This window comes from Alnus glutinosa, chromosome 8 (genome assembly GCF_958979055.1).
Source record: "Alnus glutinosa chromosome 8, dhAlnGlut1.1, whole genome shotgun sequence".
NCBI lineage: Eukaryota > Viridiplantae > Streptophyta > Magnoliopsida > Fagales > Betulaceae > Alnus > Alnus glutinosa.
This window is the reverse complement of record NC_084893.1, coordinates 3,306,510-3,329,919: the sequence shown is the minus strand read 5'-3', so window position 1 is coordinate 3,329,919 and position 23,410 is coordinate 3,306,510. Positions and strand designations below refer to the sequence as shown.

Below are 23,410 nucleotides of genomic sequence, written 5' to 3'. Positions count from 1 at the left end.
TCGCCCAAGTTATTCAACCAAGATTTAATTTCAATCTCTCTCTTTCATGGAAAACTTAAAATTAAATCTACACCGTTTAAAAAAACTGCAGGAAAGCTCCTGAAATCATGGCCTGTCAACACATCCATGACTCTACATTCAGCCACAAATAACACCATGGTACACCTTATGCTCAACCATATTTAATTCCATATATATCTGTTTCTATTTATTTGGTTTTTCGAAAAGGTATGACCATCTTGGTGATCAAGACTGGCTCTTGGCTAGACAGAAAAAGAAAGAGGCAGGTTTAGCCACCAAGGAAGCTGCAACTGGCAAGTGAGAACAAAGTAACAAGCATTATCTTTTTGGACCAAAAAGTACAGAAGTAAAACACAGCCGAATGAATTAGAGGTGAATTTGATAGGCAACCAGAATACGAAAACTCGGCTGAGATGATGCTCTATGCAATGAACATGGATCACCTGGTGAAAGAATGATAGGTCCCAAGTTGAAGGGAAGCACAAGGTAGACTATGATGCAAGGAAGTTAGAAGACAATATCATGTAACCACAAATGAGAATATGCAAGCTCTGAAACCTGATGGTTCTGTAATAGAAAGAGGAACGTGATATTTACATAAATAAAGTAATAGGAAAAATAGCAAACGGAAAAACTGTAAGGTTAAATAATCTAATGCTTAATTCAAGTTAGCATTGCGGGCAGGAAAAACTGTACCATAGAGTTCTGATATGGAAAAAAGGAAATGCGAAGCACCCTTTGCTAATTACATACAGTAAACTAAGGACATTAAGCAACTTTTTACAATAACCAACGATTGTTTCAAACAACAAACAGAAAAACCAAGCATTAACCGTGAACATCCTTTTCTCCACAAGAAACCAGATGACAGAAAACATACTCAGAGCTACAATGCTCAATATCGATGGTCCTGATCAAAGATTGGATGGCCTTCACTCCTCCTGGACTTGTCAGCCTGTGGAACAAGAGAAAAAAATACATTGAGCCAGCTCCCAAAAAGCATTAGTCATTAATTGCACTAATTCCAGGAACACGCACATGCATTTGCATCATTTACCAATATAGTCTCAAAAGCATGTATAAATACATTATTTTCCTAAACAATTATGGCTGATGAGGATACCTTGTTAATAATCTGCTGAAACTGGTCTGTCCCGTTCTCAGCAATATATTTCTCTGCAGCAGTAAGAATGTCATCTGGCTTACTGAAGATATCCTTCTTCTTTGGGACATACCAGATGTTTATAGTTTGTGGATTGACAAACAAAGGTCTCACGTAATGCTCGTATACAAATGCAGCACCACTGAAGTATGGGATGACCAACCAGCAGACCAAGATTAGCTTTGCATAGGGCCAGAAGGGAATCCTGCCACATAAATTTAGAAAATTATAGCAAAAGCTAAGTAATCCCTAACCGCTCCACACACAAAAATCATAAGCAGTACTGTTTTTTCATTTATAGGATTTGAATCTAAGGCATTCCCCCAAAGCCCCAATTTGATCCCATCGCTTAACCATCTGAGCGAAGGCCCATAGGCTATACAACACATGCGAAATATGTGAATTAAAAGACTTGGACAAATTGCACTTTCCCATCCTAAATTATGAGGTCTGCAATGTCCACCTCAAGCTTTAAACTTAATACCCTTAAGCTATGAGGTCAATTGCAATGTCTCTGGCCGTTAAAGCTTCCGTTGAACTTATAACTCACGTACTTATCCTATTATCACGTGCCTATGTATTTTTATTCCTTTCCTTTTTTTTTTGTTCTTTTTCTTTTTTTTCTGTCTATGATCACATAATAAGCATGTGAAAAGTAAGGTTAAGTATGCCAAGAATAGAAAAAGATAGCGAGGCAACATTGCAACTAATCACTTAATTTAGGGAGTTGATCTCAAATTTAAAGTTTGGGAGGAACATTGCAAATGACCTTATTGTTTAGGGTGGGAAACACAATTTAGCATAAAACAATTCAAATGCTCAATACAATCCCCTACACATTAAGTTTACTTTCCATATAATGACAGCCCAGGTGGCGAAGGAGTCTCAGATTATCAATATACCTTCTACTGCAACAGTCTGAAGCAGTAATTCCATTAGAGGGTTCTATAAAACTACCAAAATTAGGTGAAACAACACATAGAAAATTAATACTAAGATTGCTAATGGCCAGATGCACCAAATTCAATACCCATAATTTTCATAACTTAGCAAATTAATACAGAGAGTTTCTGAACAGCAATTGCTTCCGAAATAACAAAGCAACTGCGAGTAAACAAAACTAAAGGTATAGCTGCTCACCATTCAAGGACTTTGACTAAGGTGAGCTCGAAGAGTGTGATCATGGAGTACAGAACCCAATAAGTAAGCCATTGCTGATCATCGACAGGAGATTTGGTCTCGATTGCCCGAACTGAGGCATATCTGTGGAATAACCCAAACCACAGCAGCCATGAATACACTTACTACAAAATATAAAACCACCCATCATAGAAAATCATAAGCATTGCAAAAATTCAATAAAATAAATTAAGGGATGCTAGACATTATCTTCGATTTTTTTGTGTTGTTTTTTTTTTTTTTTTTTTTTTGGTTAAAAAAAGAAAAAAGAAAACAAAAGGGAAGTTTAGGAAAAGAATCAGAACCCCACTTACAGAGGATAAACAAGGCTAACCACAGGCCTGCGAATCAAACCAACGAATCAAATTAGTGAAAATTTTCTAATAAAGTAAACTTAATATAAGAGATTAACTTATACAGCATATATCTCTCATAAACCCAACAACAACAAAAAAATCTTTTTTTTTAAAAAAAAAAAAAAAAAAAAAAAAAAACCCTTCTTGAGTTAACAAAGCAAATTGGTAAAGTAGGTAAAAGAGCGAATGAGGAAGACATACCAGGCAAGAATGTCAAAGTTTTTGAGAACCACCTTAAAGAAACTTGCAGCCCCAGATCCCATCTCTCTCCCCCTCTCTCTCTCTCTCTGATTCCTCAAAGCGTCTTCTTCCTTAGTTCTGATCTCAAATCTCCTCCCAAAGCAGGCAAAGGTTGGTTCTTTGTCTACTTATATGAGGTTAAGGTTGCATTGGTAAAGACGGAAAAGAGAGTTGCTACTGTGTCAGAAACCAGATCAGACAAGTGGGTGACAAGCATTCGTACAAAGGAGTTGGGGAATCTGGCAACAGCGTTTGTGTAGAATCTGTAGATTGTCTACAAGGTAACCTCTCTGTCCTTGTAATCACAGGATTGCCACTCTCTACTCACTTCCGACTTCTTCATATAAAAAAAAAAGCAAAAGCTCTTTTGTATGTTCGCGGTCGTGGCGAAAGTATAGGGAAGTTGTTGATCCGGAGAATCAGCACCGACCTTGCGTGGATGAAATAGTTGTGTGGACAAAATAATTTGTTTGGAGCAATGGTATTTAATGCGATGACGACGTATAATTAGAATGGTATGACAGATAAATTTATCTTTAAATTAATACTTAAAATAAAGAATTTTGTTATTAATTTTTAAAGTTACATTATCCTAATTACATAACAATCGTATAACAGTCTACTAAGAATCATTACTTATAATTTTATTTTTGTTGAAATCAAGTTTTATGTACGGCGCATCTGACTAAAGTTGCATTAGATAATCACTTATAATATGCTATATTAGTCGGTATGAAATGAGCATAAAAGTAACATTATTTTTATTTTTTATATTCCAAAGCACTATCACTTTTTTGGGAGGAGTAAGTAAAGTGCATTTACTCTCTTTTTGGGCAAGTAAAACTAGAATAACTCGCCGGTATGAATTCACATTTTAAAATCTTCACAAGCTGAATGAAGATGCTAGCATAATAACTTGGGTATCTCTAGTGTCATTAGTAGGACTAGGTCAGGTTTTAGCTAATCTGGCTTGATGGAGCACATGCAGTCTTCTTGTCTATCTAGGCCTCTCCTGTCATTGATTTTCAGCGAGCAAGTACTACTATGTTTACAATCAAGTAGAATAGTCACTATGGTCGCTCCATCATGCCTTTTTTAATAAGGTAAAAGAAAAAAGAAGAAGAAATAAAAGCTAGCATAAAAATTGTATTCCTCCGATTCGTTGACTAAATTGCAAATTGCCCGAACCCTATAGGAGCCTAGGAGGGAGCTTCGATGAGACCAGCGTGCTTGAACAAGTCTAGAGCAATCCGTCGACTAAACTACAGCCTACCCAACCTTTTCACAAGGGGACGCCGGTGGGCCCACCTGCCTAGCAGGTGTTCGGGAGCGTAGGCGCCAATTGAGGCCCTCTCTCAATTGCCTACTTAGATGGACTACAATTCGGGTAGAAAATTACAGGAGATCCGGTCCTTTGAAAATGGTTCAACTGACCACTTTACGTTTCATGAGTTAAACCACCATGTTTGGAACATTTTTCTGATTGCAGTGGCATTGGTGACCAACCACCACCTGCCTTGGCAAGAAATCAAGCATCACCCAGTTGACCTCAAGAACGGTATACTAATTACCACTTATCCATATTGATACACAACCTCCAAATGGGCATTACCAATTAACCAAAAATAAGGAGAGGAAATGCACTGCTACAGATTAGTGAGTAGGACAAAAGTCAAATGTTTCGAGGGCCACCTTCCCCAGTACAATTGCTACCACTAAGTTGAAATTCCTTCCTAGCTGTAACCTGCTGCCTTAGTAGTTCTGATGGCCACGAATCCGCCGGAGTTGGGTACCTAGCATGTGGTTTGCTCACGTTTGAGTTGGGCTTAGATGTCAGCTGGGAAACATCAGGCAACGGATAAGCTTGGGGATCTGGACCAATGGGGAGGACAAAGACAGCAGGTGCTTGCTGCAATGAAGGTTCTACAGCAGGCAATCTGAGACATTCTCCCGGAAAATGTGATGTCAGTTCTGGTTGCTGAAATTCGGGAGGTGATACATTTAGGTCAGGTTTAGACTGGGCCACCCTCGCTTCTAGCTCACTCAGCAGTTTCTCAATCTGATTTGCTAGGGCAGAATTCTCCTCCCTTAGTTCATTCTTCTCGATGCTCACCTGTTCAAGACAATTTAAACTAGGATCAGCAATTCAACGCATTTTCTTATAAAAAGGAGAATGGATCAGGGTCAGTCAATGTAACAAGCAAGAGAAAATGAAAATTCTCTAGCCTGCTTTAATGGAAGAAATTCTGCTGCTACCATTTAAGCTGGATAACCTCACACATGAGAGAAGACTATTTACCAGAGATCAGTAAAAGATTGTTAAGTGCCTTACGTAGTGAGATTCTGACAAGAGAGATTCGTTCTCCTTTTTTAGACACTCAATCTGACCTAGCAAGTCTTTCAATAGTCGAGCAGCTTCACATAATGTAGAGGCCTTTCCATTGTTATGCTGGTTCAGTTCTGCACAAGATCCACATCATCTTGAAAATGACCACTGTTTATAAAGGCAAAGCCAAAAAGCTAATCAAGATTATAAGGTTGCTTAGAGTACACATGTTGACCAGTGGACTTCTACGAATCTAAAACATGAGTAGGTGGCTGAGTAATCTCATCATTAAACGAAAGGAAGTTACCGAGAGCACTGGCCAGGTCAAGAAAAAGCTCGTTCAAATGCTCACGCTTCAATCTTTCCCTCTCAGCCTTTTGTATTCTTTTTGGAACTTTCCCCTTATTCTTTTTGCCAGGACAAGTCCTGCACCACAAACAGCTTTAAGGCAATCTAACAAGGTGCCCTTGTGATATTTCACCCACATTTAAAATCCATGTGAAGCTACCTAGATGAATTACGACACCTAGTGTCAAGAAATTAACATGCACTGGTTATGGCCAGAATTAATGTCGCTAAAAAGAAGTGCTGACCATTTAGCATCTGTAAGTTGCATCGGCATTAGCAGAAACTGCTAACCATTAGTATTGATGCATGTAGGAATATGCCCAAAATTAGATGCCTGTCAATGCAGAGCAATGCATCCAAGTATAACTCAAGTGGGCTTCTTCAACTAAACTATTAAGGTACCCATTAAAGAACGCAATGCATAAGACTAGGAATTACATACAAGCAGACAGTGTCTAAGGGTTGATAACAAGAACATGGAAAGAAAAAGGAAAAAAAAAAAATTACTTCCCACAATCTAGTAGACAAAGATTTTTCTTCCTAAAAAAACAAGGATGTTTTGTAGCCTAATATTAACAATATGAATTAGGACTTGACATGAAAAGGTGAATACAAACTTTTGGATCAATCATCAAGAAAATGTAAGCAAACGTAACATCATAGAAACCCCATTTGTGAAAAGAATTCCAGTCAACCACTTAAAATGATTCAACTGTTTATCTTCTGAATCTTTAAATGTTGCACTTAAGTGGCATTGCAATCAACCGTACCTTGTCTCTTGAAAAACATTCTTTTAAAAGGGTAATTTTTAGTTTCAGGTACATTAGTTCATACTAAAGAAAATCAAACCATCTATAAACTACATATGTATCAATATCCATCCCAATTAATCTGCAATTCAAGCATTGAGATACTCTGCTTCGATTACAAGATATCTTAGTGGTAGATCAACACTCAACCATCCAGCATCAAACTTAGGATCTATGAGCAATTACCTGTTCATAGAATCCTCCTCCACCACCACATTGACCTTGTCAACCAATGGGGTGTGAGCCTCCGAATCCATGCTCGTCTTGATGAATTAAAAGCCAGTGGAGAATCCCTTCAAAATAAAAAATAACACCAATTCAAACTTTCTTTTCTTATAATTGCAGATAACCAAATAGAAAGGAGACAATCATATATTAACAATTAGGTTTGTTTTTTCCACGCTTCAGCATCAATGTATATATATATATATATCGACGGAAAAAAAAAAAAAAAAAAAAAAAACTAAAAACATTTTCTCTGGACAAAAAGAAAAGAACCCATTAGAGGGATTCTCAAGACAAGTTAGTTCAAATTTGACGAATTCTTGGGAACCAAAAAATCTAAAAATTTCACTTTCCTGTACTTTTCCACCAATTTCATAGCAACCAAACAGGGCATTGGTAAACCCAAAAAATGAAATCAGAAACCAACCCGCCAAATAAAACCAAAAAAGCAAAGCAAATAAAACAAAGGAAGCACATTGAAAACCATTGATCAAACAAAAGGCCAAAGAGAGAACCCACAATATTGATACCTCCAAATCAAAAGCCCAGCAGCAACCCAACCACAAACAGCTCCACAAGAAAACGGTTTCTGAACAACCTTAACAAATGCAAAAACGAAGAACAGGGAGATTATGAGCGAGGAATCGGTATACTTGACGATGAAATTTAGGGATTTTAGACAGAGAGAGAAATCAAAACGCGTGCTTTGTATAGTATCGAGATGGAGAGTGGGAAGAGCGGCGGGGGACAATAGGAGGCACACGAGAGCGCGTGGCGAGCAGGTGCCACTTGGGTGCATTGTACTCCAACGTGTGAGTCCGCCACGTGATTTCTCCTTTGTCTCTTTTTACGGTATATAATTTTTTTTTTTTTTGATAATACTGAAAGATATATATTTATTTCACAAATACTTCTGATAATATTAATAAGGCAAGAATTTTCTACAAACTGATTTATAATAAATTTTGTACAACTTACATATAAGATTTATATGTATCTCTTCATATATGAGAAACACATATTATTTTAATAACTTGTATTTATCACATATTTAAAGGCCGCTTATCATTTTTTTTTATGTAAGTTTTATAAAAATTTTTATCATTTTTTTATTCATATTAATTATATTTAACACAATGATTATTGGAAAGAAGGAAAAAAGAATATTGAAATTTTTAATATTTTAGTTGAATTTTATTATTATTGTTATTATTTCTGTCTGAAAGTGGAAACTGCACTCTCAATATACAGCATGTTTCCACAGCGGATCTGGCCCGCAAGGGGCGTGTGGTATCCACGAATGGCAGCCATAACTTGTACGTGCAGTCTTTTGTAGTTGATTTGTCTCAACCAAGAAGCGCGTGTCGTCCACGAGGTCGCATTCAAAAGTGAGTGAATATTTTAATCCGCCAACGCACTAAAATTCAAAGGTAAAAAAGTCATACAGATGGACGTTGAATGTAACTGGTTCCATTTTTAGTTTTTTTTTTTTTTTTTTTTTTTTTTTTTCTGATTTTTGATTGTTTGGAATGAGATTATAGTGTATTTTTAAGAGATTTTAGATGTGGTATGCAATGGTTCCGGATCAATTTAATCAGATTTAAGTTTTGGGGTATTGATGGATAATAATTTTCATACTGGTCAATATTTTATTTTTATTTTTTAAAAAAAATACATTTTACCCCTTCAAAATTTGACAATTTTTTCATATTTATCACTGATGTTTAAAAAATGACATTTTACCTCAACAAAGTTTTCGAATTTTTCAATATAACCACTATATTAGTCATTTCCGTCTTCTTTGACAGAAAATTGCTCACATGCACTAAACTTACATTTTTTGAGATCAAATTTTTAAAATTGCACCATATATACGTGTTAATTCTCAAAATACCATTTCTTTTTCTTTTTTTCTTTTTTTTTTTTAAAAAAAAAAAACCATAAAATAAATTGCCACCCCCATGGGCCATTTGGGGTGGCTATGGCTACCCCTTTGGTTTTTTTCTTTTTTTTTTCTTTTTTTTTCTTTTTTTCCTTTTTTTTTTTTAAGGGTTTAGGGACATTTAAGTCTATTCAAAAAAAAAAAAAAGTCTTTTCAACAATTTCTGTTAAAGATGAAATAAAAAATTAATAGTGTTTATATTGAAAAATTTGAAAACTTTATTGGAATACACTGCCACTTTTTAAAATCGAGAGCAAAAGTGAAAAAGTAGTCAAACTTTGGAGAGATAAAATGTATTTTTTCAAAAAAAAAAATTGATACTATAATAATTTTTTAAAATCGTTTTAAGTCAAAACAACCACAGCCTAAGACTTTTTCCATAAACAACCGTAATCTACCTGATGTAAGATACACACACATGTATAATTATTGAAAATGAAAGAGGGAATGTGGAGATTGTCTGGTATTACGACCATCAATGACTAAGCTTGTATATTTACATAGACATGTCCAAGATGAGAGAGATTCTATAAGCCTATGAAATATATTTTAAGCTACATTTATCATCTATGGAATCTTGGATTCATGAGCAGCCAAGTTGAAACCTGCGAACCTTCATTCTTCCATCCAATGCAAGAGCCAGCATATCATATTCCTCTACATACCAGAGCTCGGATACCACTGCCTGAAATTTATATTCACAGGCCAAATGCCATACCATGTAAGAAGAATTTCATGCAAAAAGTCATTAGAAGAATTAAAGACTTGCCAAAAGTCTAAAGTTCTACACATTTGGTGTAAAGTTCGAAAGATCATACATTTCTTTAAATGGAGTGTTGCGTGGAATATTACAACTTCTACTACAAGCCTTTTACAAATTGATGTTGCAGTCCATGTGATACTACCACGTCAGCCACTAAATAATTAAATTTTGCCCTATGTGGTGGCAGTCCATATTCCTACATGCTTTTTTTTTTTTTTTTCACTATGAGTAGTGCTACTCTTCACATCCACTTCATACCGACTAACGTGGCATATTTTAAGAAGCTTCCTATGTCATGTACTTAAAAAAAACAAAAGGAAAGCCACTTCAAATACAATGTTAGTTGGTGTAAAATGAGTGATAAATGGATGTTAAGAGTAGCATTACTCTTTTACTATTAAAATACTGCCACGTGAGTTTGTAAAGGGGTTTTCCTCCATTAAGTTGCTGCCAAAACTGTGCTAGACTGACTCTACAAGAACAATTTCTAAAGGCTGCTCCAGGTAAAAGTGAAAGATGCTTGGTAATCACTAAGAAAAGTGCACTTCGACATTATGCTCAACAAGGTACCTTGAAAAGGCGAATGTATCCTACTTTATGAAAAGTTCGTTTGATTCATCTCTGAAGATGCAAAGAAAGTGCTATGTGAACCTTCTATTCACCATCACCAAATTCTTACCCTCAATAAAGGTGCTTGAAAAAAAAAATTACCTTATGCCGACACCTTTTACTTTTTTTTTGTTACTATAATCATTTTTTCAGTTCCACACTTATCAAAGCATGCAGGACAAAGTTACAACTTAATTTCACAAGGATCATACAGTCCCAATGTTATTGTATGCCATTATACCAGAAAAAGTTTTGCTTTGCTTTCGCAAATAAAATCTTGAGAGTGACCGCTAGAATGTACAATCAAAAGCTAGCCAAGAAACATTTGTGATAAAGGAGTATTTAGATTTGAGAGAAATGCAGGATAACTGTAATCTGTAATCCATTTTTTGTCTCAACCAGAATGTAATATACAGTTTGACCTGGACCACGATCATCACATGGCTCGCCACATTCAAAAAGGACCCATCACATGACTAACAAGTGAAGGTTGCTTATGCATGCAGTGCACAATACATGGTCACATGCAACGATTTTTCCAAATGTATGGACATATTCCCATCTAAACTCATCTTCTAACACGAGTAAAAACAGAAATTGACAACTTTGTACTGAATGCTACTAAAACAAAAGGCCCAAGTTCAACTACAACTATGTAACCAAAAGCTTTTAAATTTTAAATACTACCATAATTGAACATAACAACTTACCTCAAATCCTCTGATTTTATTGTTTAGGCGAGCAACTAGATCATGGAAAAATTGAACTTCGTCTGAAGTTTTATGCAGCTCCTAAATAAGACAACAATCACAAGAGTAAATCTTAGAACTGAGTATACAAAAGAAAATAAAGATGCAATTCACCTTAACATGAGAAACAACAAATGTTCCTTGACTACTGATTTGGGAGAGGAGATCAAAATGCGACATTTGAACACTCATATAAAACTTCTTAAAAGCAACTAAGTCATGATCACATCCACAATTTATTAATTAGGAATTTTCATATTTTTACATCTGAAACTCTCTTTCCCTTAGGTACATATAAATTTGAATTTCAGTTGTTCTCTTCTTTTTTTCTTTTTAGGTTTACTAGCATCCCCCCGTTAAAGAATATATCTCACTGTTACCAATAAACTAATTTATGTTAGTCATCCATGACCAGTAACCTCAGGCCACGTGAAAGGTGTATTGCATGGGCACTAAAATGCCTTTGATATCTATTGGAGTTTTTATGTTATCACAAGTTGACATGAAGAATATACATATGATCAGCATTTGTTTCTATGCAATTCTTCTAAAGCTAGTGCCAAAAGTTACTTATTGACTTCTGAGACAACAAAAGCATGTACGTTTCAGCTGGTTGCCATTGCCACTTTTTAAAAGTTGTGAGTGATTTCAAGCAGCAACTTGATCACAACATAAGATGCAACAAAGTTAGAGATAAGGTGTACTACCATTGACGATGCTTTAGGGTGTCCTAGAAGCCTGGCAAATGACGTGTGAAGAATGGCAGCATCATACTGCAGCAGAAAATAACTGCAGATTAGCAAATGATAGTAACCACATGCTTATCATTTCTTATATAATCATTCTACTTGAGGAACGGAAGCTTCAAGCTACACAGTTTGAATCTACCAATACTATTGAGTAAGGAACCAATAAGGCCAGGACAAGAAGATAGGACCCACCATGCAGAAATAAATTCCAACATAGGATATATCACCATCTCTTTATTCTTAAAATAAACTAACATAGTTGGATTCACATATCATCAGTCAATGTATTCTACAAAAACACCAGGTGGTGCTGGACCTGAAAAGGTTTTCCTTCTGGGAGGCCATAGAGAAAAATATGCTTTTCAAAAGGTGACTTTGATAACATGTCAAGTTTTCGGGATTTGAAGTCCCAGTTATTTTCCTAGGGGCCACTGTCTTCTCTACAGATAAAAAAAATAGAATATATGAAAGGATAGAAATCAAGTCCATGGTGAGCGTGTAAAGGACACCTAAAAAGAATTTCAAACTTCTTCCAAGCAAGGGAAATGCAAAACTAATTAGAGAGGACTATTCGAACTTCTTTGTTTGTGGGCGGGGGGGGGGGGTGGTAAAGGGCAAACACGGCATGCAGTGGTTCAAATATTGCAATCCAATATTAGGAGTTGAATCATGAGCTTACAAGTTGCTTTTGTGGCGCATGTGGAAGAGCAGTCCTCAGCTTGGCACGAATGGTTATGGGATCTGTCCCAGAGATTACCTACATTAAAGACTAAACCATTAATATGAACTGGTGATTATTGTATTTCTTACAAAAATCTGTCAGTGTAATGATTCACAATAAATTCTCCAGACACTAATGCTGCTTAAGAATTTCAGTGACACACGGAGTAGTTACCAAATAAAAGGTTCTTCCCCACCAGGTTGGTCTCCCTAGTCAATAATTAACCAATATGACGGTAACAACCATTCACTAATAGGAACAGAAGCTTGTAAGATGAAAATTCAAGGTTTAAGTTTAAAAGTTTGAATGATACAAGTAAAGGTTTGGTGAAAACATGCACAAAAGATAAAGCTTCATTGCAAGGCTCATTGAGATATATATAATTTTTAACAATGCAGATCATATCTCATCTATACATACATTTAGAGGTAAGAAAAGCAAAAGAGCGTATAAAAGTTATCAAGAATAACCTGCCAGCACCCCAGAAGCACTCCAGTAGAAGTCAAAACCACCCTGTCTAAAATAATTTTTAAAGGGCAAAGAACATCTGCAACCGCATGAACAGCACTTGCTTCTGCTTCTATCTGAGAAATCAAAAAGAAGGTTCAAGAATTAAATCTGTACTCCAACAAGAAGAATTATATAGACACATAAAATTGCTCTAAAAGACAGTTTACCTCATCTTCATTAGCAGGAACAGGTGCAATATGATGTGAGGCATGAAACATGCTAAAATGGTACAAACTGGAGTTCTGAAACCAGATTGCTAACCAAATACAAATAAGAATGACAACAAAATAAGGCAACAAACTCAAATCATAATTTTCTAAAAAATGTGAATTATATCAACTAAACCAAATTGAAATAGTTTAAAAGCAATGAATAACATAACAACTCAATTTTCAAACACAACACGAATGTGAAGAAGTACGCAAGTTAAAAGCATACCTTTATCAAAGTATGGATTAAATATATCTTTTACAGCCTCCCTGTCCCAAGCAAGCATGTATGAATTTAAAAAGGAAAGAAGGAAAAATACTATATAAAACCTAAGGAGATTAAGGTGCTAATATGAAAAATAAGGAAAGGTGTAATATTTAATGTATTCTACCCAACAGATACTTGAGTATCACAATTTTGGAATCAATACTTGACAATCTTATTGTGAAGGTCAAATTTATATTTCGCATCCAAAACCATTAAAGGCTTAAAAACCCATACTTCAACCACGCAATTTAGCAAAACTAAGGACTTAGATTAATCATCTGATGAGTTATGGAATTAGTATCCAAAAGTTATCATGATTGGATGAGTTTTAACCATCTAGTTCGCATGCCTTTCATAGATGACACAAAACCCATGTAAGAATTTTTTTTTAAGGACAAAAAACATGTAAATTTGACAGCAATAACTCATTAAATCATGGAAATTCTCTGCACAGTTAATCCAATCAATGTGATCCTTCAATTAGTAGGCCATTATGTTTGCAGTTAGATAATAAATCCATTCAGTTAAGTTGATTTTCCCCCAAAAAAATTAATTCCTCACTAGAGCAGATTGGAATGTGGGCCAAACCTTTTCTGTAAGTAACCCACAGAGGATGACAGGTGAAGCTGTTGGCAAACAACATTCCTGGACCGAGAAGCATGGTGTCTCTACTGGTCAAATTTCATGCCATGTGAATTCAATTAATCAGAGGATAGAAGGCCATATATTAGAGGCCACCTTCTAATAACCGACAATGCGAGAATCAATAAGATTGGATAAGTTTAGCCATCTCAACTTCTATGAATGTTGGGCTGAGCCTTAAGAATGTTTCAAAAATCATTCAAGTTAAACTGTTAACCTTTCGGTCATGCTGATTTTTGAAATGTCTCACAAATCATTCAAACAAATGGGAGCTTGATTTTTATATGACTGCACCCTTTCCCACTGTTTTCACAATCTTGCCACATGTAGAGGAAAGGTGACCATTGGGAACTTGATTTTTAGTTTCTAATAATTACAAAATTAAAAACTCCAAATGTTTGCTTCGCAATAAATCATAAACATACAAGGAAGTACAACAAATTGAAACAGCATGGATTATGAAAAATAAATGCTTACGAGATATGCATCGAGTATTCATTGCTCAGATACAAAACATTAGCTCGTACAGGAGGGTTTGCTGCCTACGCACACACACAAAAGATGTAAGCCATCGTTTGCCACTCAATTGAAGAAGAAATTAATTATGCTAGCTTAGTATGTAACTGGAATAGCTTAATTATTGTCTCATACTTTAAGTACGGGTGTTACAGACCCATCCTTCAAAGTGAAAATATCCGAAAGCGACAACGACTGAGATGTTTCACCCTGATTAAGAAAAGACGCCCCCTTCTCATCTAATTCCCTCTCCATCTTATCATACATCTTCGATCTTTGTTCCCCATTAGTAATTGCAGAACCTGATGCAAGTTTATCCCAAGTTAGCATTACCCCCACTAATCTACTACTACAAATTATAATAATAAAACAGATTCTAGATAATCTAGAATACACATAGCAGTGAGCCTAGTTCTAGTTATGCACCCAAACCGAAATTCGCATAAAGTTTTGATTTTGAAACGGATTAGCCGGTAGATCCAATATTTTTATATCACACCTTACTCCACAAATTTATGCAGACGAGAATTTTATAATATATCTAGCAGTGAGCTTCAACTGAAATATGCATAAAATTAAGCACCATTAAATTAATGGGTCTCTCCCGTTTGAGGTTTCACTTATTGTGGTAAAGAGAATTTCGGATTTTGAGTTCAGGCCCAAGATTCCCAAACAGGGCAGAAGGAGAAGGAATTAGGATAAGTACCTGAAGACGAAGACGAAGAAGAAGAAGATGATGAAGTAGGGATTTGGTCATGGGAGGAGTTGTGGAGGGCCATTTGGAACAGAGCGTAAAAGATGAAGGCGGAGGTGACCCAGATCAGAGCTACGCGTTTTGAGGGATTCCACCCATTACCGTTCGGAGCCCTTGGCGTCACCATTCTCCCACGTTATTATTAACAGTAATACATTGCCGTTTGAAAGTAATTCTACGACTCATTCTTGTTTGGCGTTTACCTCCAATTGACTTTTAAAATTACTAAATTTTCATGATAATACATTCGGCAAAAGTCCTAAATTATAGGACAGAGCCACAGAGGTATGGTCCAATGTAATTAAATGATAATGCTCGACCGAAAGCGGCATGGATCACACACTTGGAGCATAGCGTGACACAAAATTAGCAAACTGATCCCAATTACCAAGCAGGCTGCTAATACGCCAAATTACCCTTTCTTTTCCTCTTTCGCTGGCCCCAAAAACCCTTTCTGCGTTGTTCGGTGGGTGCTTCTATGGACTTTGGGCCTAGGTTTTGTATGCCACACGGTAATTATTGAACACAATGGCTATTTGTATGGTTTTGGCTGGGGTGCCGTAAAAAATAAAAAATAAAAATAACTATTAAATATATGTTGTATTTATTTCAACGGTATAGATTTAATTGAAAATAAATTTTAAAAATTGAAATTAAATCCGTACCATGAAAAAAAGTACAGCACTTAAGCCAAATTCATTTCAAAAATGATTTTTAAAAACGCAGTTAAGCGTGTGGCAAAATCGCAGTTTGGCCTTTAAAATTACAATTTAGCCTTTAAACTTGCACGTTTTCAAAAAAGCACCACATTGTCTGCTTTTTTACGTTTTCAAATCGCAATTTTTTAAAAATACAATTCCAAACGTTTCATTTCTACGACTTGGTTTAAGATCGTACTTTTTACCTACCCAATCGTAATATCAAATCGCAACTTTAATGTAGAGGACAGACATGTCCCAACATGAGCATTGCAGTAGCCACTATTTGGGGGTGGATGTGTTGGTGGGTCTAACCCTAATTACTTTTAATTTTCATCCTAACAACCAACTTGTACACTGAATGCCAGTAGGAAGTGGGCAGGCACATGCCTGTGTAACATCCAAAAACCAGTGGGGGGTGGGGGGTAGGGGGTGGGATTAATAGATTTCCTGGGCCCAAACAACCAAATCAAAAGGGAATTAAGAGATTTAATGGGCCAAATTAATAGGAATCTCTTGATTCTTTGTATGTATTAAGCAACTTTTTACATACTTAGAGCACTAGTAGCAGTTACCCTATATTGGTTCCCTTCCCTATATTTAGGGAAAATTTCATGAAAAACATCAAAAAAACCTCCCACAGCAGATGCCCTATATTTAGATGAGAGGGTTGGGAATGAATAGTGATTTCCAATGTATACATGTCTACTATTCATTCCCTATGTATTATTTTAATATAAAAGAAGTATAATTAATTGATATAGGGAAGAGAGAAAAAGTAGGAAATAAAGAAAAAGAATAAAATAAGAGTAAAAAAATAATATTTAATTGATATAGGGAAAGGTAAGGGAATCTATTGTGGGGTATTTTTTTATAGGGAAGCAAACAGTAGTTTTATTCCCTAAATATAGAAAAAATGGTTGAGAATCTGTTGCTAGTGCTCTTATATAGTTGCCGACTTGGACAGAAGAATACGTGGCTTAGATGGTCTAATCATGCTATTTTTGGGGCACAAGATTGTGTTGCAAGGGACCATTCGGTTCGATGATATGGATTCACATCCATGTGCAACATGCATGTGTTCAACCAAGACCATTTCTATTGGATGATGATGCTATGACACCATTCCCCCAGACAAATACAACAACACAATAAATGGCAAAAACTGTTCTTGTCATGGTACGTAGATTATTGAGGAGGAGTTTAATTTGTTGGAAAAAAAAATAAACAGTAGAGATTGCCTTTAGTAAGTATATATAATTAGGCCGGGTTAATTCTCTCTCATTTACTTTATATTCGTCGTTTATTTTTTCACGAGAGGTAAGCCAAACTCATTAAGAATATGATAGAATTTAATTGGCTGAATGTGATAAAGACGTTTTATATTAATCTCTTACACGTCTTTTGTCAATCTTCTTTTTTTTTTTTTTTGGAAAACCTGCACATGAATCTCACATATTTAATGGTGGATTTACATATCTTTTGTACGAAGATGGATAAAAGATATGTAAGAAAATGAAAATAAATGTTTTTCTTTATAGAAATGAGATTAATATATTAGTTTGACATAAAAGTTGATAATCGATGTGTTGTGGTCTCTATGTACAATTATTTTAACACTCCTCGATCTTATCGGCTCAAGCAAACTCTCTCTCAATAATTGAGGTATAACATGCATAATATTTAACTAAAAATGTCTATAAACTGTACAGTTAAGGTTCGAACTTAGGATTCTAACTCTAATACCGGCCATGTTAAGTCACTAATTATACCAAAAGCATAAGATGATAAAAAAAGTAATGTTATATATATATATACTACACATCCATCTGACTAGGCTTATGTGACAGTGCCCATCTACTCTTGATTTTTTTTTTTTTAACAAGAGATAATTCAATGACTGATGAACACTATCATATAGACCAAATAAAATGAATGTGAGATGAGAGTGTAGGAACTCGGTTACCGTTTTAGGGACTCTATTTTGTTAGTCGAGGCAGATTAAAAATAAAATGTAGACAATAAATGGAAATTTAAGGAGACGGCCAATTTGTAATTTAGCTTTTTATTTTTATTTTTTTGTATGAACATGAACAAGCAACTCAACAACTTCTACCATATAACTCAGACTCATAGTTTGATGGAGTAATCATATAATATATTTAAAGTTTCAACTTGTTTTAAATTACACCCAAAAGAAAATAATGACTATATACATACATATCTCCACATACATTGAGCCTATATTAACTAAAAAAAATCCATTACTTGAGTGTTCAATTAATATTTTAATATAGAGAAATCACAAACAAGTACATGTTGATCAAACTATGTTTATTTGTCATGATTTTTTTTGCACATTATTTATGAGTAATGTTTATACTAAGTTTTCACATTCATTTCATACCATACCAGGTGATGTAGCATTTTTTTTTCTCAGTGATTAACATGAAAAGTCACATAAAATACGTCATATCAACCGATGAATATGAATAGTATCATTACTCTAAAAATAGCGGAATGATTTGAAATTTTACATTATGTGAGGAAAGAATAATGCTACTCTTCACATTGGTTGACACGACGTGTTTTAAGTGATTTTTTTTTTTTTTTTTTTTTAAGTTTTTGACATATAAAGTCACTTAAAATATGTTATATTAACCGATATAAAATTAGTGTGATAAATAGACATGAATAGTAATATTACTCGTCAGAAAAATATTATCATAATTCAATTAAAGTCCTCGTAAACAGGAAAAATAATAAATAAAAAAATAAAAAAGCTTGTTAAGAAGATAAGAATGATCTAGTGTCATATCACAAAAATCGAGATGGCGGTTGGGAATACTTAAGACAATGATTTTTAATAACGGATATGATATATAATTATATATAATATGTAATTAATGGCAAACTTTTGTTAGAGGTCGTGATTAATTTAATATGGTTTATTTAATTATTAATAAAGTTTGATAACTTCTGGAATCTACGAAGCTGGTATTTTGAATTTTACAATGCGAGTACACCTGTCAGACTCTCTTTTTACATGCCATATCATCATTAAGAACCCCGCTGAATGACCACTTTGGGAAATGCTAAATTATTACTGGTGCACGATTATTGCATAACCCTAAAACACATTATGGTAGGACCCAGATGTAACTAGTAGTGCATGAATCATTTTCCGACCATTTTTATGGTACAATGTTTTAGTTCTTGGGCATTGGAAAATAATAATAATAAAAAAAACATCAGCTCATAAGCACACTCTTGCTCTTACATTTTTAAATGCGATTTTTAAAATTATTATTGGATTAAAATTTAATATTGTTTTATTTCAAATTAAATAGTAATTTTAAAAGTTACATCAAAGAGTGTAAAGGCAGGAGTGTGTAATATTACTCGATCAACTTGAATTTAACTCTTTGTTTGTCCAAGGCAGATGATTACGGTTTATGATACGTTTAAATTATTTGTCCGAATTTGAGAGAATTCGGACATGTGATTGTGAAAGACTACTTATGAGACTCATTTGACCAAATAAAAGTTTAGCTATCCAGCCACTTATTCGGTCAGGTTGGATACTATAAGTAGCATCTCACAACTATTTGTTCGAATTAATTTTCTTAAATTCGGACAAATAATTAGAGAGAATCTTGATCCGGTGATTACAAGACCAAGATATTTGTATACACCAAAATGTAATTACAACACAGAAGGAGATAGAGAAAAATAACACCGAGATTATTGTATAAATTTGTAAGAAATTTATCACATCATTGGCAGCATTGAAAAAAATAAAAAATAAAAAATAAAAAATAAAAAATAAAAAATAAAAAATAAAAATTCCGATGTATTACGTCCATAGTCTATAGTGCTTGTGAGTTGTGACGTAATTCATTTTCTGTTGCTTGTGTATCAAGAACAAATGTTTACATTTTAAGGCAAGTTGGTAGAACATACCATAAAGCCACTTCTTAGATCCTAACTTACCCTTCACTTCATGCATTGGATAATTTGAATGGATGACATCTCTTTCAAGGGCGATAAATGACCCATGCCACACTTTATTCACATTCCCATTTCACTGATCAGTTAACGTGACGGTATGCATCGAATCCGTCATTATTAAAAAAATAAAAATAAAGAATTGATAGGTATTGTCATATCAGCTTAGTAGCATTACCAGTACCTCCCAACCATGTCATTATTTCAACTCTAATCATGATTTTTGTTTTTAGTAAGTAGCTCTAATCATGATATATGCAAATTAATTAGGGGATTGTGACGTATATATGTCATTTGTGTCGTGATACGGGACATGTGTTACAAGCCTAACGAATTTAGTTTTGACTGAAGTATAAATCAAGCCAAACAAACCCTAGAAAGTAAATGAATAACAAATTAAAGAGCAGAAATCATCGATCTCCACTTACCAAAAGAAAGAGCATAAATGATATTTGTGATATCAGAACATGAATGGTATTGGGTGTTAAAAGAGAAAAGCTCCATTTGTGACATGCCAACTAGAAAGTAGTCTTAAAAAAACATGTTGAAGGGAGACAGTAAACAAGTTGGACCATGGGAACTCCAGATTCCCACAACTTTTCCCCTCACTGAGACCCAATCATTCAATGTGCCCATCAAAAAGGTGGCCCACCGAATGAACGGCCTAGATTAATGAGCTGATGGGGCCAAGTCGCAGTGGGGTCATTAACACCCACCACCGATCCCTCTATGGTGCCAGCAACTGCACCATAAGAAAAGATGGGGAATGATCCACCTGTTTGTCAGTGACATTGTACATTGGTTTGGGCAATGACCAGCAGCTCGGCCCCACCACCTGAGCCAACACCTGGAACTGATAAGGCTCTGGACCCCACCCTTGTATCACTATTAACCCCCCATCTCCCTCCAAAATCTTAATCATTGATGCTGTAAATTAAACCTTCAGATCCATGGTAGCTAGCTACAGATTTTGATCAAAAACAAGTGTAAATTTTGAACAGTACTACATTGCAATTTGGAATTTCACTGCACCAAGTCAGTCATGTAGAGGGAGGAAAAGTATTGAGAACCCAGATGCCAGTTAGGTAGGAGACTTACCCTAGCATGCAAAGATGTCATTTTCTCCAACATAAAAAGCATAAATTACAAAGTAACAGCTTTGGAGAAAAAGAAAAGAAAAAATAAAAGAAAAAGAAAAAAAAAAGGCAAAGATTGCACAAACAATGATGATAAGATATCGTGTAGTAAAAAAACCCAAATGCGACTTTTAGCTGAAAAAACACCCAATACCCCATGTTAAATATATGTATATATTTGGGGACTAGAGAGAGAGAGAGAGAGAGAGAGAGAGAGAGAGAGTCTTCCCCAAACCCTAAAAAACCTCATATTAATCACACAAGAAAAAAATATTTGGGAAATAATAAAACTCAAATTTTTAAGAGCAATCAAGCCTCACGTGTGTTACACATCAAACTAGTACACATGTGATGTGGGGGTGGGGGATGGTGATGATGATGATGATCTATGAATGATGACTAGTTGTGTCGTGCCGATCATCTCCGCCACCACCGTGATGCGAATGGGAACCGCTTGCCTGAGACTCCGAAACACTTGTGCCAGATATCGGCCGATACGGATTGAACCCGGCAAGCATATTCAAGTGCCCTTCACTCATACTGTTATTGCCACTGCCGCCGCCACCGCCGCCACCGCCGCCGCTGCCCATTCCTGAGCCGAGTTGTTGGCCAGGCATTAGGGCTACTGGGGGAGGAAAATTCATGAAATGTAAGCCACTAGACATGGTGCCCCTATACAAAGCAGCAGCACTGTTGTTAACAGAAGGAAACGTCCATATCGGGTCACCACTCATAACCTGGTTATTAGAATTAGCAAGCATCCAGAAGTTGGCCGGAATCTGACCGTGGCTGGCCGGAATCGCCCCTGTGCTCGACTGCATCAAGTAGCTCCCCATTTGGTGCTGCGACATTAGGTCCTGCTGCTCCGGCCTCCTCTTCCTTCCTCCTCCTATGCTATCCTCCGTCGTCTCCGACAATTCCAGAGACGACGTCGCGTCACGCAACTCTTGCTTCGCTTGCAGCATGGAGTTCATGCCGGTAGAAGACTGAAAATTGAGGAGCGTGGACGAGCCAGTTTCGGAGGACAATCCAATTCCGGGAAACAAGCTTCGCCGGCTTTGCTGCTGCATCGAGTAATTTGGACCGAAGTAGGAGGATCTTAGTTGGGAGGGGACGGACATACTGGAGCCGGAGCTCCTGAGCGATATATTGAGCGAAGTGAAGTTGGCGGGGATGGTGCCGGTTCCAGTGGCGGCGATCACTGCCGGCTCGGCTTGCTGGAGCAGCCACTCGATGGTCTCGCCGTCGGACTTGTGACCCAGCTCGCGCGTGAGCTGAAAGACCCTGGCGGCGCAGAGTGCAGGCATTCGGATACGGCGGCCTCGGCCGTCGACCTTGGTGTGTCGGTCCTTGGTGGAAGCTCTCTTTGGCGGCGGCTTCTTGGAGGGTTCAGCGACGGGTATGATGGCGTTGGGCTCGGGGGCGCATATGTCAAGGGAAGGGTAGCCGGCGGAGGTGGAACAGGGGTCGTCTTCCTTCTTCTCTAGCAACTGGAAGGGGAAATTAGGGCGGTTGAGCTCATCGCCTCCTTCCATGATCGCATGGAAATAGCTAGAGGTCCAGTCTAAAATTTGCTTCTTTATGAGAGAGACTGTGTGTGTGAGTTGAGTGAGGCCGGACCCTTTAATTTAATCTTTTGGTGGGTCTCTCTCTTACGCTCTCTCCCTATATATATAAAAGACTGTGTTTTTCCTCTCTTTCATTCATGTGTTGTTGTTGGGGGGATATATCGACGACTACCTCTCTCTCTCTTTCTTCTACTCTCTAGTCTCTACTACTCGATCTCTAGAGATGGAGAGAGGATAAGGAGGGCAAGCTAGCTAGCTTTAAGCAACAAAGATAATGAGTGGGAATTATATGGGTGAGCTTTAAAAAGCTAATTTCTTTATTTATTTATTTATTTAATTGTTTGTAGGAAATAAATAATTAAATGTGCCCTGTTTTTTTGGGGGGGAAAAATATCTGGGAGGATGATTTTTATTTTTGTGAGTGAAGGGGGGGGGGGGGGGGGGGGGGGGGGTTCCTTTTTGATTCTGTGGTTGGACAGGCCCTTTGGTTCAGACTCCACGTGAGGTGCTCTTTTTATCATTCAATCCATAAAGACAATGGTGGCCGAGGTGGGACCAATCCCAAGTCAAAAAATGGAGAGACTTGGAAAGGAAAGACTATCACCTGGGTCCCATCTCATTCAAGTAATCATTTCGTTTTGCCTTTGCCCTTTGCCTTTTGTGCTGCACCTTTGCTGGGGGACTTTGGGATTCCTCAACTTGCCTTGCCCTAATATGGCCTTCGCCACCATTAGGGTTTTTTTCCCTAATTGTGATTTTTGTGGGTTTGGGTTTGGGTTTTAGGGTTATGCATCGATCACACTACATCCATAACTCATAAGTAGTGCATATGTTTGTATGTTTAATTGTTTCCCTGGTTTTCCTTTTCCTGGTGAGCCACAGTACACAGCTTCGGTTGTTTC

General features: G+C 36.4%; 4 protein-coding genes across 5 annotated transcripts; all 4 read right to left on the bottom strand.

Moving 5' to 3' along the window:
• Positions 1-663: 663 nt before the first annotated feature.
• On the bottom strand, positions 664-3,382 carry LOC133876435 (HVA22-like protein a). Its single transcript, XM_062314715.1, has 5 exons — positions 2,920-3,382; positions 2,677-2,703; positions 2,324-2,446; positions 1,145-1,388; positions 664-976 (listed from the first exon to the last, which is right to left on the bottom strand). Exons 1-5 carry the CDS (start codon positions 2,979-2,981, stop codon positions 917-919), a joined length of 516 nt encoding a protein of 171 aa, XP_062170699.1. The 5' UTR covers positions 2,982-3,382; the 3' UTR covers positions 664-916.
• A 1,119-nt stretch (positions 3,383-4,501) lies between these two features.
• LOC133876482 (transcription factor bHLH47) lies at positions 4,502-7,420 on the bottom strand. Of its 2 annotated transcripts, none has more exons than XM_062314768.1 (5): positions 7,186-7,420; positions 6,628-6,734; positions 5,592-5,710; positions 5,291-5,418; positions 4,502-5,071 (listed from the first exon to the last, which is right to left on the bottom strand). In XM_062314768.1, exons 2-5 carry the CDS (start codon positions 6,696-6,698, stop codon positions 4,631-4,633), a joined length of 759 nt encoding a protein of 252 aa, XP_062170752.1. In that variant the 5' UTR covers positions 6,699-6,734; positions 7,186-7,420; the 3' UTR covers positions 4,502-4,630. The 2 variants fall into 2 exon arrangements, with proteins under 2 accessions (XP_062170752.1, XP_062170751.1); XM_062314767.1 differs by having other exon boundaries at positions 7,197-7,419.
• A 1,614-nt stretch (positions 7,421-9,034) lies between these two features.
• LOC133875998 (uncharacterized) lies at positions 9,035-15,264 on the bottom strand. The gene is made up of 10 exons (XM_062314294.1): positions 15,051-15,264; positions 14,480-14,646; positions 14,306-14,370; positions 13,148-13,188; positions 12,877-12,965; positions 12,670-12,783; positions 12,158-12,235; positions 11,437-11,502; positions 10,691-10,771; positions 9,035-9,293 (listed from the first exon to the last, which is right to left on the bottom strand). Exons 1-10 carry the CDS (start codon positions 15,223-15,225, stop codon positions 9,192-9,194), a joined length of 978 nt encoding a protein of 325 aa, XP_062170278.1. The 5' UTR covers positions 15,226-15,264; the 3' UTR covers positions 9,035-9,191.
• Positions 15,265-21,211: 5,947 nt separating this feature from the next.
• Positions 21,212-22,769, bottom strand: LOC133876401 (transcription factor TCP14). Its single transcript, XM_062314679.1, has one exon. It carries the CDS (start codon positions 22,473-22,475, stop codon positions 21,327-21,329), a length of 1,149 nt encoding a protein of 382 aa, XP_062170663.1. The 5' UTR covers positions 22,476-22,769; the 3' UTR covers positions 21,212-21,326.
• Positions 22,770-23,410: the final 641 nt, after the last annotated feature.

What these genes read in the sequence shown, in the direction of transcription:
- LOC133876435 (XM_062314715.1), bottom strand. Translation starts at nt 2,981, where the DNA reads ATGGGATCTGGGGCTGCAAGTTTCTTTAAGGTGGTTCTCAAAAACTTT. An exon ending in AACTTTGACATTCTTGCCTG is followed by an intron (nt 2,704 to 2,919) that starts GTATGTCTTCCT and finishes TTTGATTCGCAG; the next exon opens with GCCTGTGGTTAGCCTTGTTT. An exon ending in TTAGTCAAAGTCCTTGAATG is followed by an intron (nt 1,389 to 2,323) that starts GTGAGCAGCTAT and finishes TTTATGTGGCAG; the next exon opens with GATTCCCTTCTGGCCCTATG.
- LOC133875998 (XM_062314294.1), bottom strand. Translation starts at nt 15,225, where the DNA reads ATGGTGACGCCAAGGGCTCCGAACGGTAATGGGTGGAATCCCTCAAAA. An exon ending in CTGTAACACCCGTACTTAAA is followed by an intron (nt 14,371 to 14,479) that starts GTATGAGACAAT and finishes GTGTGTGCGTAG; the next exon opens with GCAGCAAACCCTCCTGTACG. An exon ending in ACCCTAAAGCATCGTCAATG is followed by an intron (nt 10,772 to 11,436) that starts GTAGTACACCTT and finishes TGTCTTATTTAG; the next exon opens with GAGCTGCATAAAACTTCAGA.
- LOC133876482 (XM_062314768.1), bottom strand. Translation starts at nt 6,698, where the DNA reads ATGGATTCGGAGGCTCACACCCCATTGGTTGACAAGGTCAATGTGGTG. An exon ending in GAGGAGGATTCTATGAACAG is followed by an intron (nt 5,711 to 6,627) that starts GTAATTGCTCAT and finishes TTTGTGGTGCAG; the next exon opens with GACTTGTCCTGGCAAAAAGA. An exon ending in TCTTGTCAGAATCTCACTAC is followed by an intron (nt 5,072 to 5,290) that starts GTAAGGCACTTA and finishes TGTCTTGAACAG; the next exon opens with GTGAGCATCGAGAAGAATGA.
- LOC133876401 (XM_062314679.1), bottom strand. Translation starts at nt 22,475, where the DNA reads ATGGAAGGAGGCGATGAGCTCAACCGCCCTAATTTCCCCTTCCAGTTG.